This window comes from Nilaparvata lugens, chromosome 2 (assembly GCF_014356525.2).
Source record: "Nilaparvata lugens isolate BPH chromosome 2, ASM1435652v1, whole genome shotgun sequence".
NCBI lineage: Eukaryota > Metazoa > Arthropoda > Insecta > Hemiptera > Delphacidae > Nilaparvata > Nilaparvata lugens.
This window is the reverse complement of record NC_052505.1, coordinates 28,430,879-28,446,910: the sequence shown is the minus strand read 5'-3', so window position 1 is coordinate 28,446,910 and position 16,032 is coordinate 28,430,879. Positions and strand designations below refer to the sequence as shown.

At 36.3% G+C, this 16,032-nt stretch overlaps 1 protein-coding gene across 1 annotated transcript in view; it reads left to right on the top strand.

The window, feature by feature from the left end:
- LOC111048124 (indole-3-acetaldehyde oxidase) overlaps positions 1-16,032 on the top strand; it is a 171,343-nt gene that overhangs the window by 86,252 nt on the left and 69,059 nt on the right. The window contains exon 7 of the mRNA XM_039420956.1: positions 13,906-14,134. Coding sequence (XP_039276890.1) covers positions 13,906-14,134 — 229 coding nt within the window. The remainder of the gene's footprint in view (positions 1-13,905; positions 14,135-16,032) is intronic.

Below are 16,032 nucleotides of genomic sequence, written 5' to 3'. Positions count from 1 at the left end.
GAACATTTCCAAGTCAGTTGAATTCAGAAGTTTATTTTTGAATTATACAGTGGTTTATTTTTTTAATTTTATGATTGCAATGATAGAAGTGACATCTTCAACAAGCTTCTCTTCTAATAATCGAATTCATAGAAATTCGACTGAGTCATTGTCAATATTGTATAACCGTTCCATAATATTGATTAAAAACTCAAATATGTTGTCAAATTCTACACTGTTTAAATTCATAGAACGTGTAGAACATTATCTGTGATTGTACTACTTCCCCGCCCGCTTCAAGCTGGTTCCAATGTTCAATAGGGTATTAGCTGTCGGGGAGACTAGCTGTCGGGGAGACTAGTTGTCGGATACAATCACAACAACCAGACCCCTCATAGACCTATCCAGCAGGGGATTTACTGTCGGGGAGACTAGTTGTCGTGAGCATGTGAGGAGACAACTAGTCTCCTTCATTCTGGTAGGGGATTTACTGTCGGGGAGACTAGTTGACAGCAATGGTATATTTTGCCAGGGGATTTACTGACGCCTGTGATCAAAATAGCAAGGAGACTAGTTGTCGGGGAGACAGGTTGACGGCGACCCGTCAGTTTATCACATCATAGTGGAATTGATACATAAGGGTCTTGCTAATGTCTAACACTGTCAAACCAATGTAGATAGGTTTGTTCAGCTCAGCTTTCTCCTTTTGCAGTGTCATGGCACAAATGTTCTCGCCAAAGATGATATGGTCCTTGTAGGTTGGTCGGGCAATCAGTTTCCTTCGGGCAGACATTTCTCATTGTTGACAAGCTCCTTGTTCATATGCTTCTGAACATTCTCCATTGTCTTGCCAAAAACTGCATTGTTCATCAGTTTGAAGAATTTTTTTTCAAATTTGTTCCTTGTTTGGTGTTTAGCATGATGTAGGGTGCTAGGAAGTCCTCCTGCTCAAACCTTAAACCTCGATGAACTTCAGTGATTTTCAGTCCATGTTGTACTGCTTGCTTGAGGGTGCAGTAATGACATACATATCGTTCACGGTTGCTAAGAGTTGTCATCAATCTCAACGATCCTGATTTTGGTGTTTTTTTGTTCTCGGCTAGAAATGGAAAATCGTTGTGGGAGTCGTGTAGCTCAGCTGGGTACTCAACGTCCACCTCCAAGATGTAGCCAATCTTTTGAACATCTCCAACACCATCATTACCTCTGCTCACCCCCTCCAACTCATCTTTCTCCATCCACTGGAATTCTGGCATGGGAGTGGTTGACACATTGCCCAGCCATACAGGTTGTTTGCATCTGTGTACAGGAGGTATGATGTGGGCTTCTCGGGGTCGACAGGTGCTCCTGTGTAGGCGTTTTCGGCAATAGCATGTAGATGAATGCATGTAGATGAACACATGTTGTTATTCCACCTCTGATACCTTGTTCAATGAACATATACATGTCGTAGTCAGTTAGGAGTTCTAGTTCAACTTTTGTATACTTCAGCATAACATCAAAGGAGAAGCCTGGTAATGTGAAGTAGTGTGCACAATCCAAGTTATAGTTTTTCAAGCACATATCTCTGAAGCTTTCAAAGACATCAGCCAGAAGGAGAACATCTGTTTTGAGGTATAGATCACTGTACTCTCCCAGGGTCTTGCAGTCAAATTTCTCCCACACTTGTTGAGCATGTTCATATGCCTCGTCACTGATGTAGCTGTCAGTTAGCTTGCTGAAAAACTCTTCCTTTGGTGGTAGTGAGGTCTCCTCCAGTTTTTCCCATGAGTCGCAATATTTGTAGGGGGACACACCCTTTCTGGAAACCAATTCCAGTTTGTCTCCAAATTCTCTAGCTGTATGTGGTAGCACTGTTGACACTTCTTCAGTAGACTTGACAAGGTTGGTGACTAGGTTGTCCAAGCTGTCTGGTGTGAATATGAAGGTATCTAAGAATCATAGGTGCAGTTGTTGGGAAATTCGTTTGGTGAATGATATGTACTTTTCTGATGTGTTTGGGATAACAAACAGCTGCTCTTTATCGGTTGCAAGGTGTGGTATAATCAAGTGAGTGTCATAATTGGAAGAGTTGTGAAGAAAAACAGGGATGAATGTCGTACACATCTTTGAAGATTGCACTTGCTGCACAGAGCATTCTGGTAGACTCCTGTTATATGACAATGGTCATACACCTTGTCACCATTGAATGGTTTCTCTCAGGCTTCACAGTTGGTGGCTTTCTCCCTCTCAAAAAGTAGAAGCATCTTTATTTGACAATGATTGATTGCCTCATCCAGGTCTCTTGCATGCATGGTCAGAGTTTTGATGAAGTGTTCGGCTGCATCAGGTCCTCTGTAGACAATTGGCTCCTTAGGGATGAGGTTGGTGAGTGTCAGCAATGATGGAAATAAGTTCTTATCTCTAACAAAGTAGAGGCAGTAGCTCATTGCTGTGTGACGCTGGATCACTTTGGTTGCCTTCCCAATCCATTGCTGCTCTTCCTCAGGCTTCTCCAGTAGACATTCAAAATCTGCATAGGCCACCAATGGTAGTCCAAATTTATTCAAATGTTTCTCGAATTTCATTGTTGGTGGGCTTCCATCTTCCTTGAGTTGAGGCATGATGATCCTAGCAGTCTGGTTGTTGGCACAGTACTCCTCATGATCTTTCATCCTCTGCTCGCCATTACTGTTGATGGTGGAGTGTGTGAAGCATCTACAACAAATTATGATGTGGTGTCCATCTTTAGTGAGCTGAGTTCTTACAAGTTTTTTATGAAACAGTAGTGACTGTTGATATTTTCCTCTTCTTCTTCTTCTCGACGAGTAGTGGTGGTAGCTTCACTGCTGTCCTGAGTTGTGGAGGTGGTGGCTTCACTGCTGTCCTGAGTGGTGGTGGTGGCTTCACTACCATCATTGTAATGAAGGAGTAGTAAATCGAAATGATCCTCCTTCATTTCTTTTGCAACACGTCTTGGATAAATAATACACTTGGAATCCATCCCATATATATTGACAGTTACACTCGGATTATCCCTCTCGAAACGGTCAATTTGATTGATGGTGGTGGGGAAAGAAATTCTGTTGAAATTGTATTTTTCAATGAGCTGATGGTATTTCTCATTGATTCGTTGAGGATTTGCTCCTTGCACATGTTTGGCAAGGATTGCCCACTTGAAACATTGTTCATCACTATTCTGCAGGTTGATGCTATTTTGGCTGGTAGTTCGATGTAGGAAGATCCTCGAAGTGGTTTGTGCTTGCTGATGGGTATGAGGAGACCGTCGATGATGAGAAGACTCCATCCACTAGAGTTGCCCTCGAACTTGGCCTCTTCTTCCAACAGCTTCTTGCTGATAATTCCAGCAAGATCATTGATGTTGAATATGGAATAGTTCGGTGTCTTGAAGGCTACATTTTGAAATTCCTCCTGCTCAAAGTTCTTCTCATCAAGGTGGCTGCATTGGTAAGTAGCCTCCAACACTAGGTTGACCTTGATTGGCCCATGTGTCTGGAACTCCCGACCTATAACATCAATGATCTTTGTCTGCAGGCTGTTCAGTAGAGAGTGGAAGTCCTTTGCTGGTTGGGTGAAGAGTTGTTGTTGTAGAAGAGTGTCTGAAGGTTTTGTTGAAGGCCTCCTCCAATGTACAAAACTCTCCTGACGAGCTGCTGGTCTGCTGGCATCTTGTAGCTTTATTCATCTGTAACATATGTACAAGCAGATTAATAATAGGATGCACTGTAGACAGCAATTATCTAGAGTGACACAGTCATCTTGAATGACATGTCTTGCACTCAAACTAGATGTTTACTATATATATGCTACTGAGAACCAATCATATGATGGTGGTATGTTCAGAAAAAACAATGTTTGAAATCAGTATTTTGAGGTTAGGTTAGGTCGGAAGAATTACTAGTAACTTCTGCAGACCTAACCTAACCACAGTTCATTGTCTACAATCATATTGATCTGTTGACTTATTGTTCATAGAGCTCCACAGGTTTGAACATACTATTCACAAAATATATTATGCATTTCATTATGAGGTGACATACTTGAAATAATCATATGAATCTGCTAACATTTGTTTATCGAGCTCAACAGGTATGAAGACTAAATAATAATAAATATTTCATATAAATATCGATTTCAATGAGTAGAATAAGACAAATTCCATCATCTCTTTCCAAAACATATAATAAAAAACATTGTGTACTAAACTTTTTTTATACAATTGAAGATCAAAACAGCGGCTGTGTGTCCTAGGATACTTTTTAACAAAGAGAAGTGTGTGGCTGTGTGCTGAAACACCAGGTTCAAGAACTGAACAGATGTGTCTTGTATGGCTCTTGACTGAGCACTGATGGTCCCCCCACTGTTGTGAACACTATATATATACACTCCAGTGGGTGGGAGACCTTCTGATTTTTTTTATTTTATATTTTATTTTTTGATTTTTCATTATTATTTTTTCTGATTATTTTTATAATTTCTATTATTTTGATTTTTCATTATACATTTTTTATTTTATTTTTTCCCTAATTTTTTCCATAAGTTTCTTTTCTAAGTTTTTTTCAAGTTTTTTAAATTTTTTTCTAAGATTTTTTCTCAAAGTTTTTTTTTTGAAAATTTGACTTTGACCTTGACCCTGACCATGACTTTGACCTTGACCTTTGACTTCGAGGTTAGGTGAGGTTTGTCAGGTTAGGTTAGGTTAGGTTGATTTTTTAGTTAGGTTAGGTTAGGTGGAGAAGGCTGGCACATGGTGTGCCAGGATTGGTAAATTATAACTACTCTCATACAGTTTCTATGTGCAATATCAGAGTCCTTCCTTATGAGCACGAATATAAATTAAAGATAATTTAAACTATGTTACAATAATCACTCATAAATTTCAAGAAGTCTTTGATTTTGCATTGTGATTCTAAAAAAACTCTACAAATAGCTCCTGACTTCTTTCTAATATACTCTGACATTCTCTCATATTTGAACCGTTCATGAGTCCTTCTTGTAGTTGTTTCATTGAATTGATTGCTTGCTCTCACACCTTAATTATACTGATCTCCCCTCAATGAATTTCCAACAGTATTCTCTCTAAATATTTCAGATTCAACAAAGATATCTCCCATTCCACTTCCATTCAAGTACCACCCCAAGACAATCAGTCAAACTCAGCTAGATGAAAAATATCTATTCGTAGATATAAGTTACAGAAATCAGTTGATGAAGATGCGTTTACACCAAAGTTATTAACAAAATGTTAATAACTTTATCTTTATAGATTCTATTAAATTGAACGGAACTTGACAAACACATATGTTCATCATGTGTATGATAAGCTATGTTCAATCTAATAGAATCTATAAACGCAGCTTATTTGGTGTAAATGCAGCTTTAGAGTTGTATTTCCTTTGTTATCAAATATTTAGTCACATCACATGGGAGTAATTGGCATTATTTGTGCTCCACTGTAAATTTATATTAAGAATAGTATATTTCGCACCTAGAGCAGAAAATGATACTTTTCCGGCTCAAAATCGGTTTTCAAGTCTGAGGCCATAGGCCGAGGACTAGAAAAGATTGAGAGCCGGAAAAACATTTTTTCCTGTGGTGCGAACGATATTTTTCGCCACACTACAGGTATTGCTGACAAAATAAATAAAGAATACTTGTTATCGTACCTATCTCTTGATTTTAGTGGTAGAAGATTTGCAGTCAGGATTTCAGATTCTTTTAAATTTCACTTGGAATATCATGGGCGTCGTCATCTTCAAGCATTTTTGAAAATTTGGAATGCGCTAATCAACAATAAATAGTTGAATAAAACTGGTTGCAAAGCGATGCTGAATTAGTTTGATTTGAAACTCGAATTGAAATCATGGCGACTTCAGCTGATGAAGAAAGTGGACACTCGCCCGATCTAGCGGATGACTTATCAACTACGGACTTCCATGACCGGCTGGAAAGAGACCACTTTCTGGCCACTTTCTTGCCTAGACCGGAAAAGAAACCCTTTTCTGACGTCAGACGAGAGTCGTCTGCAAACAAGGTCTTTCAGATCTACGTAGGGACTGGAAAACAGCTGCAGTGTGGTGGAAAAATATTTTCCTCCTGTTACTCGGTGCTCTATATGTGGTAGCCTATATCATTTGTTTAACTCCATTACTTGACTTTCGCAATTCCAAAGTGATCATTGAACTAAATCGAATAATTATTCTCTCTTTATGGAATATTAGTTTTTGATCGACTGAGAAACACATATGGATTCCTAACAAGATCATTACAATGTAATCATAATGATAATGAGATTGAGTTGTAATTTTGACCATAATTTGTATATTATGATGAGAATTATCAGTTATTGAGACTTGAAGGGTTGAAGATCGTGTTCAGCGACCAAAAATACATAAGATAGCGTTCCTGAAATGCATAGACTAGTAGGAGCGATCTGATAGACAGGCCAATAAGCGCATTAATCATGGGGGAGGACCGTGCCACAGCGTAACAGTGCTACTTATCCCCTCCCACCGCCGCATCTATGATCGTAACCCCAAACTATAATTATATATCATTGGATTCAGGAAGAAACGGCCTACAACTTTTATTGGAACCTTTTCCTCTAAGTCGGCTAACGACTCAAATATTCGAGAAATAACAATAAGTCCATAATAAAAAAATAATTTATGACATGAAATGTTGAAAATGTCTCAAGCCTCCCACTTCTCCCCTATACCACAAATTTATAATTGGAATATTTAATATTCCAAAAAGTAGGTATGTTCATACACTTGAATTCAAGTGAAATTTTCAGTCAAATATTTGAAAACATAAACTTCTAATTTAGATTGTTTACATACCAAATTGAATGACAAAATAACACTCACTAATCACTTAAAACTGTAAAATAATGATTAACTTTGAATATTATGATATATACCATCTCATGTCAACAAATCAGATTACTGTATTTTGATCGAGTCAATTAAAATGTCTAGATTTCTCGCGAGATACGGTAAGCTAATTGATTACACAGCTGATGTCCCACACAGGCACACGCATCTTCTGTTATCGACAGACGACGAAATCATCATCTGTTTTACCAAGGAGGAATATTCTTTTCATGTCCTTCAGGGAGTTTTCTCAGGGATGAGACCTAGTGCAATCGAATTTGATATCATATACCTACTATTATATTCCGATTTCGTGAAAATCGTTAGAGCCGTTTCCGAGATCCGTTGAACAATATAACCATATAACCAGATAGCCAGATAACCAGATAAAAAATAGAAAATGTAAACAGATATAGAAATTGCTCGCTTAATATATAGGATAACTTATAGTCCAGTCAAATTGTCGTTTTTCAGGAAACAGCCCCAAAAGAGTTTTTTTTCGATGGTTCTATTTGTATTTTGGGGCGCTGAATTCTAATCTGAAATTTGCTGACACGCCAGAGGGCGACTTCACCCCCAAAATTTTGGACTTCTTTTAAGTTTTCCATTTATCTCGAGAACCTAAAATTCCTCGAGAAAAAGCATTCTTTATATAATATGAAGATGATAAAATTTCCAATGAATTGAGTGGTTGCGCAAAACGTTGAATAAATATGCGAGACTGTGAAAATGTGGGGAAATTTCACAAATTTCTCGCACATTCAAAGTTGCCTATATATGGAACACTTCAGACAAAAAACCCGAAAAGTAGTCGAGGTTGTGATGAATTTTCTCCTCTTTTCACTCCCATGAATTATACTTCTGTTTTCAATACAATTCAAAAGTTACAGCCAATTGAATGATGATCTTATTTTCTCATTTTTCTTGCGATTTTACTGTTATTAAGAGTCTCTAAAATGAGTACAATACATGATAGAAACTTGCGATTGGTCTGAAGGAGAGAAAATTTCATGCTCTATAAGCTGAGTTGCCTTAAATTGATCTTGCATTACTGTTTATATCGAAAAACTGTCGAGACTGTGAAAATGAGAAAAAATATCGCAAATTTCTTGATTTTTTGAAACAAACGAATCTTACTTCACGATTATATTTTTAGAAAAATCATTCACCTCACATAAAAGAGGAGATTCTTTTCTTCAAATCAAGACCAAGTATCATTTTGTGTTATCGAGACACACAGTTTTGAATATAGAAATCGGTCATTTTTCTATGCATTGAAATATGGGCTAAAATACACTAAAGGAGGAATTTACATTTTCTTAACAAATTTTAGTGATATGATACATGATTTTCAACCACCTTGACAAGCTGATATGAACGAGCTGTAGTACGAGGAGATCATTCAGTCAAAAGTTATGAGTGATTAAAGTTTTGATCCTGGACGTATCCTTATGTGTGCCCCCACTAGGAAATACTGAAATCTAACGAGTGATTCTCATAGAACATAACCCTCGTAAGGTGATTTCAGCCGAAATGTTTCTTTTTTGTTAGGAATGCCATATGAAAAGGTATTATAATGAGAATTTGAATTTTGGCTGTAGAACATGATTTTCTATTTTTGGGTGTATTCCCCCTCCCACACTACTAAATTAAAAAATAGGTACCTAATAATTCTTTTCAGAATAAGGCTAATATTGTTAATTCACGTGATGTGTGACTTTCTATCATTACTAGAAAAAGATCGTAGTTGTATAAGGGTAGAAGTGGTAGGTTTGCATAATTTTCAAAACCCCTTAAAAATACCCATTCTTTGAAAACTCTTAGCTCTGGAATCAAAAATCGTAGAGTCCTGCGCGACCACTCAATTTATTGGAAATTTTATTATCTTTAATATTTTAGAGAATGCTTTTTCTCGAAAAGTTAAAGTTTCTCAAGATTGAATGGAAACTTGAAAAAAGTCCGAAACTTTGGGTGTTTGGGGGTGAAGCCGCCCTCTGGCGTGTCAGCTGATTTCAGATTAGAATTCAGCGCCCAAAATACATATAGAACCGTCGCGAAAAACTCTTTCGAGCTGTTTACTGAAAAACAACCATTTGACTGGACTATTATACAAAACAGAAAAAAGTAATGAAGCATTACAATAATTACTTGATAACTGTGTGGTAAATAGGGTGTGAATTTGAAAGATTAAAATTGGTTCATTTGATATTTTCACAAATTTTCGACAAGAGAAGTTTTTCTTCTGTCAAATTCACTAGAGTTTGCGATGTTGTTTATAATTGTATTCCCATTTTAGAGACATTAATATCATAATTATATCAGGCTGATCCTAGTACAATAATATTAAACATGCACTCTTGTGGAAACGCGAGGATGCAGGATTGTGACTGCAGTACAATAATTGAACGAGTTGATAGTTACAGATACTTGGGTGTTATAATTGATTACAAGTTGAGTTGGGGGCAACATGTTCAGTGTGTCAGAAGTAGGCAATTATTATTTGCCTTCTCGGAGCTTAGCCAGGTGATGGGTGTGGATTATTAAAACAATCTTGAAAAAAGGCCATAGATATCCGATTAGCTTGCTTTTTTCAGAATCTCCGGTTCTAAATATCAGACAGATCTTCATCAAAACATTATTACCTAATTCACTTGAAAAAAATACAAAACCCAGATCTTAGGTGTGTAAGGACCTCAAGTTCCAAATTTAAAGTCATTCCGTTTATGGGGATATGAGATATCGTGTACACAGACGCACATACACTCATAACACACACACACATACACCCATATCTACTCCAGATTCAAGTTAGATTTCTTGGTATTACGCCAGATTTGGCGTATTTCTTGGTAGGGATGGCATCTCTTGATAAAAAACTTTTGAAAATTTTCCAACTCTACCGATTGCATGTAACCCCACACCTCAGCCGCATAAGTCACCACTGCTCTGCTTGTAGCATTATAAGCATGCCACTTGTTAGAGATTGGTACCTCGTCATTATTAAAATAAGCCTACGCCATACACTATTATACCAAATTTTGCTGTTCTTACTTTATTTCTAAATGTGGACGCATCAATAGAGCTGGTGTGGAAGTAACTCCCAGATATTCATATTGCTTCACTACCTCCACACTTTCCTCTCCATAATACCACCTCTCAATCCTCAGTCTTCCTCCTCTCCTAAACACATTATTTTTGATTTGGTCATGTTCAATTCTAGATTCCATCGCATACAATATCTTCTCAAATTATTGATCATTCTCTGTAACATTACTGGGTTATCTGAAAAAAATTACCATATCGTCTGCGTACAGAAGAGCGTTTATTTTGAAACCATCTATAGATAGGCCTCCACCTATACTCTCACATAATTATGTCATGCACGAAAATCAGAAACAACAAAGGTGAGGCCAAGCAGCCTTGTTTTAATCCGTTCTCAATGCAGAAACTTCCTGTTTTTTCTCCTTTACACCATACTGCAGCATTTGTATTGTTGTAGAGTCTTTTAATCAACTGTATCCAATTATTATGAAGCTTGTAGAATAGAGTTTCTCTATTCACACAATCGAATGCGGATTGAAGTCAATGAAGAAACAATAGGTTTTTCTTTTCTCAATGCTCAACTTATAACTTATCATACTGTAAAGAGTAAACACGTTATCTACTGTTGAATATCCTCTTCGAAATCCCACCTGATTCTCCTCCAATACGCTTCTGCTTTCTATCCATTCCTCTATTCTTTTCAGTAATATTCCTACAAATATTTTAGCAGCAGAGTTAACGAAACTTATAGCGCGGAAGTTAGAAACAATTTAATTATTGCCTTTTTTATGTAGAGGGAATATGCTCGAACTAGTGAAAGCCGCAGGCACGGTCTCACTCGAAAAAATATTATTGAAAAACTGCAATAGTAGCTCTTGGTTTGATAGAGATTGTGGAAAATGTAGATTAAAAATGTTTTCCCTTTTAAGATTGTTGAATACTAATTCAAGTGGTGACTTTTTATAAAATTCTCCTGGGTATCCTGTCATCTCCTGGAGCTCTATTATCACGTAGTTTTTTCAAAACTGAATGTACCTCATCCATCTCAATAGCTCTATCCAGATGACAATCCTCTACTAGTGGTGCTGCACTTGTGCAGTGACTCAGTTGTGTCTCTTCTTGCTAGCGAGTACAGTTGTTGTGAAAGTGTCTCACCCATTTTTAGACGTGATACATGACACATTCAATGGCTGTATACCTCTAAAATTCTCTATCAGTTCCCAAAACTTTTTCGAGTCTCTTATTGATCCTAATTTCAGCTCTATTCTCTTAAGAATATTTTTTCCTTGCATATTTCTTTGTATTCTTTTGTCGCGCTCAAATAATTGTATCTTACTACTTCAGAGCTGGTTTTTCTGAACAATCTAAAAGGGAAAACATTTCAATCTACATTTTTCACAATCTCTATCAAACCAGCTTTGCTCCCTGAACATATTCTTTTTGTGATTAGGTATCAATTTATCGCTTGCCGAATTGATGATAAGCTCATTCAATACAGCCATAGCGTTATCTAAATTCTGAGGCCTATATGACTTAATCGACTAGCTCTTTCTGATATTTTGAAGCATACTGATAATCGTCTAATCGTTTTCATTTCAATTTCGGCAGCATGGGTTTACAGAATCGCGTTAAATCTCTGTTCGTTTCATCTTTACGCAAATGGGCATATGCTCTGAGAAACATTACTGATTACGCAAAAATTTTCAACAATATCTAGACAATCTAATGAAACACAGAACAAATTAATTACTGTTGTACCTCTGCTACCACCAACAAGAAACACAACAACACCAACAAGGCAGACAACATCACCAACAAGGCAGACAATATCACCAACAAGACAACATCACCAACAAGAAACACAACATCACCAACAAGACAGACAACAACTGATATAAGTGAATTCTCCATGAGCGTCACCCTCAATCCTGCATTCATAATACTAGCTAAGTGAACTCTTCGCATAATTCTATTATCTTCTCCCTTTACGATTACTTGTCATGTCCTTGGTAACTCTAGTACAATTTATTCTAGTATCTTCGTGAATAATATGTTGTGGGATCACTTGCAAATCACCCACCCTACCGTTTAGATCCCCCATTATAATTAAATTACTAGTATCATCCCATTCAGATAAATAATCCCATAGACAATTACATTCCCTATTCCATTCATTCTCGGACCCTCCACTGAGATAATTCGGTAGTATGTAAGTTTTTCTATCATTTCTTACGATCTCTACAATTAATGTATCATTATATTTTCATATTAATATCATCACAGGTCTCTTTATAGCATAAAGGTCGTCCCTTTTTTGCTCTGCCCATTCGAGACTCCTTAATTGCATAATCCCAAAATACCTTATATCCCTTTAGATATCCCAAAAACTCTTCCTGCTTCCCTCTTCAATAAAATGTTCCAGTAAAATAAAACAATCGAATTTTCATATGAAGTTAAACAAATCTTATAAGGCTTACCTCGCAAACCAGCCACATTATACACAACTATCCCTAGCTCACAAGTATTGTCCATTCCGGCTGACGGTTTCACTTCATTTATTGATTGGTGCTGGTCTCTCGGTGGCCTCTGGGTGGTCTCGTTCATGGTACTCAAAATCAGCGCAGCTCGGTCCCCGATGATCTCTTCCAGCTTGGCTCTGCCATCCTCGCCTCCGCATTCAAGACCGCAATCCTCGTCCCACTTGAATGTTGGTTGTCTCACGATTAATCGGTCATGTACGAGGTATGCATTCTCGTCTGGGAATAATTTGAGTATTTCTCTTCTTAGTCTGAGTAGCTTGGTTCTATAATTTCTGGTCTCAATCGAATAGTCTTTGTGAACAAAGTAATTAGTATGCTTTAACTTTTTTGCATTATCCAAAATGTAATGATACTGTCCATTGGAAAATGTGCGATAATTGGCCCACCTTTTTGGAATTTTCCTAGAGGATGAGCCCTATTCACGCACAGGTCTGTACGTGAACCCAAGAGCTCGACACAGAATTTTTTAACAATGCTTGTCCAATTAGCAGCTTCATCACACTGTAGTCCCCGGAACACCAAATTATTTCTCCTACTGCGATCCTCCAGACCGACGACACGTTTTTGAAGATCTTTATTTTGACGTTTCAACGTTTTTATATCCTCTTTTACTACCTTATTGTCCTCTATAATCGATCCCATAGTTGAATTGAGGGAAGAAATATCACTTTTTGTCGCCACGTCTAAAAGCTTTTTGTCCATAGCTTCTATTTTTTTCGAACTCCTCGAAATACTTTTTAAATTCTCCCAACTCCATGTCACTTTTACTATTAATTGTTTTTTAGCACTTTGTAGGACTGCTTCTGGTGAACTCTTTGACCGATTGTTTTGCAGAGCCGGAAGGTGAACAATAACTTTTTATGTCCTTCTGCATTCGTGAAGAAATTAACTGGGCATTAGTGCGATTGCAATTATTTTTTCAGCAATAATTACGAAGTTTGTTTTAAAACAATTCTCAATTCACGAGAATATGCAGCAAACGACACTTACACTTTCAACTTTTCACTTCCCCATTATTATTATTAGGTACTATACCAGTAGGCCTGGTATTATTATTATAAGGTTGGCCCACCACACCTATTATTTTATTTCGCTACCCTAGTTTTTAAACATACTAGCTTTTAGTTTATACTGAATATTTCTATGACTATTCAATCATTGTCTTTTCAGGGCTCCGTTTAAATGACTTGAAAATGGCATTAATGTATATGAAACATGTTGTGATAAATAATTTAAAAGGGTATTGAGATTTGTATTTCAATTCCATTATGTCTATATGTGAAGAACAGTTCCAATTTTGTGATTTTTTAAATAATATTCCAGTATAGCTTTCTGTGACACTGGCTTGTATTCTGTTTATTGTTTGATTATCAATGCTATTTAGTGCAATAATTCTATAATGCTGTTCAGTGCAATGTGTCTGTTGAAACCTAACACATCATAATAGGAGTCAATCAATCATTTTCTAGGAGCTGTCATCAATCTGTTTGAAAACTGAAGAGAACTGCAGTGGAAATTGCAAGTCTGGCTGCAAGAGAAATATCAAAGCCGATTTGACAAATGAATGCTCAGTTCTAAAGCTGAACTTGGATGATGGGAGCAACTGGTACAGGCTGACTACACTGAGAGAAATATTTGAAGTGCTGAGTATGATAGATGATGGAAGTTATATGCTGGTTGGCGGAAATACAGCTTATGGTAAGTTTTTATAGTGCTACCATATTTTTGTTGATCTAATATCTTAGCAGTTAATCCGTACTCCGCAAGGGTCTAATTTAATCTTGACAAACTGAAAACTTGGCCTACTGGGATCTTGAAAAATTTGAAATAGGCCTATATAACAATCATCGTTAAATTGAGATTCTATAAACAAAATTTCAAGTCAACCAGTTCAGTAGTTCAAACGTGATGATTCGTCATTCGTGAATTACCCAGCCCGTATTGTATATTCTTCCTTCTCTAATATTATAGATATTGACTAATATAATATAGTGATCACTTGACAACTTTAAAACGTGAGTAATCCTTATTAATAGACCATTACGCGTCCCATTCCCATTCAACCATGCTGGAAATTGAATGAATTGAAATTAATTTCACTGGAAGACCTACTCAATCTATCGAATCATTCACTTATAGGCTACATTCATACTCATATTGTCTTTTTCCAATGAATTGTCAGTCAATATATGTGTGTAAAGTGTTAAAGACTAAGAGTGTTCATGAAATAGCATCCTTTCATGATTTTCCAACGTATAATAGACGTTCATGAATTCAAACTTTAGAGTTCGCCATACAATCTATACTTATAAAATTCTTATCTCACTGACTCACTGATCACGATTTCTGGAAAACTACTGGATGGATTGCAACAAAACTTAGAATATAGCTTCCTTATACGTCCTAGGTGCTCACTAAGAAAGCTTTTGGCGATATTTCAACTCTAAGGGTGGTTTTTAAGGGTTCAAAGGTCGTCTTTCAGCATGTATATTCTTCTTCTCCAATCTCTTAATTATAATTGAAATGTCCATATCATTGTGTCATACATGACATCAAAGCCTATTCAATTTTTGAAATATTATTTTATGAATTGGAAATCTGGTCGCGGATTTAATTATTAAATATAATTGATAAAGCAAGAAGATCTCCAATGTACATCGAAATAAAAAAAATAAAAATCATTTATTTGCCAATTATAAAGATAGCAATAATGAATAAAACAAATACTTCATACATATACAGAATAAAAATAAAATTTTAACTTGAATTTAATTGGCGTTGCCAGCAAAAACTAAGTTTGTGTGCTAGCAACGAGTACCAAAAGATTTCATTTTATTTAACATAAACATAAAAGATGATTAAACTTTATTTGAATGGTAGTAATAATAAATAAATAAGTGAATAATAATAATTGTAGTAATAAATATTTGAAAAAAATATAACTTAATGAAATCATATCAAAGAAAAAAGTTTTTTTTTAATAAAGTAGATTCTAACTGTACATGAGGCGAAAAACATTGTTACTTCTGATCCTCTCTCTATATTTTTAATGGCTGATTCTATCTGAGATTAATTGGTCTGGCAAAATATTCATCAATCTATTTATTACTCATGTATATGAACTGCCTGCGGCATACTGTTAAATTTGTTCTAGGAATGCGGTAATGAGATAATGAACGGAAATTATACGACGGAATGTTGGTTCAAAGAGATTTTATACTTATGAACGGCTAGAATAAGTTTTTCACGTAAAGTTGTCTCACTGTTTAAACTGGGAACTCTGCAAAAAGGCTGTGGCTGGTATATCGTCTTGGTCTTCCAAGTGCAGCTTTTGAAATATATCTTTGAACTACGGAGATTTTATTAAAATGGATGTCCAATGCTCCACCTCATACCCTAATACCATATTGCAATATGGACTGGGCATATGCTGAATAAGCCATCTTTATTATAGTTGGGTCATTGAGCTCAATCAATCTATGGAATTTGTGAATTATGTGTTTTATTTTCTTACACATGTTATTTATATGTGCATTCCATTTAAGATGAGAGTCTACAAAGACTCCTAGATATTTAGTTTCTTTCACGTTTTTTAA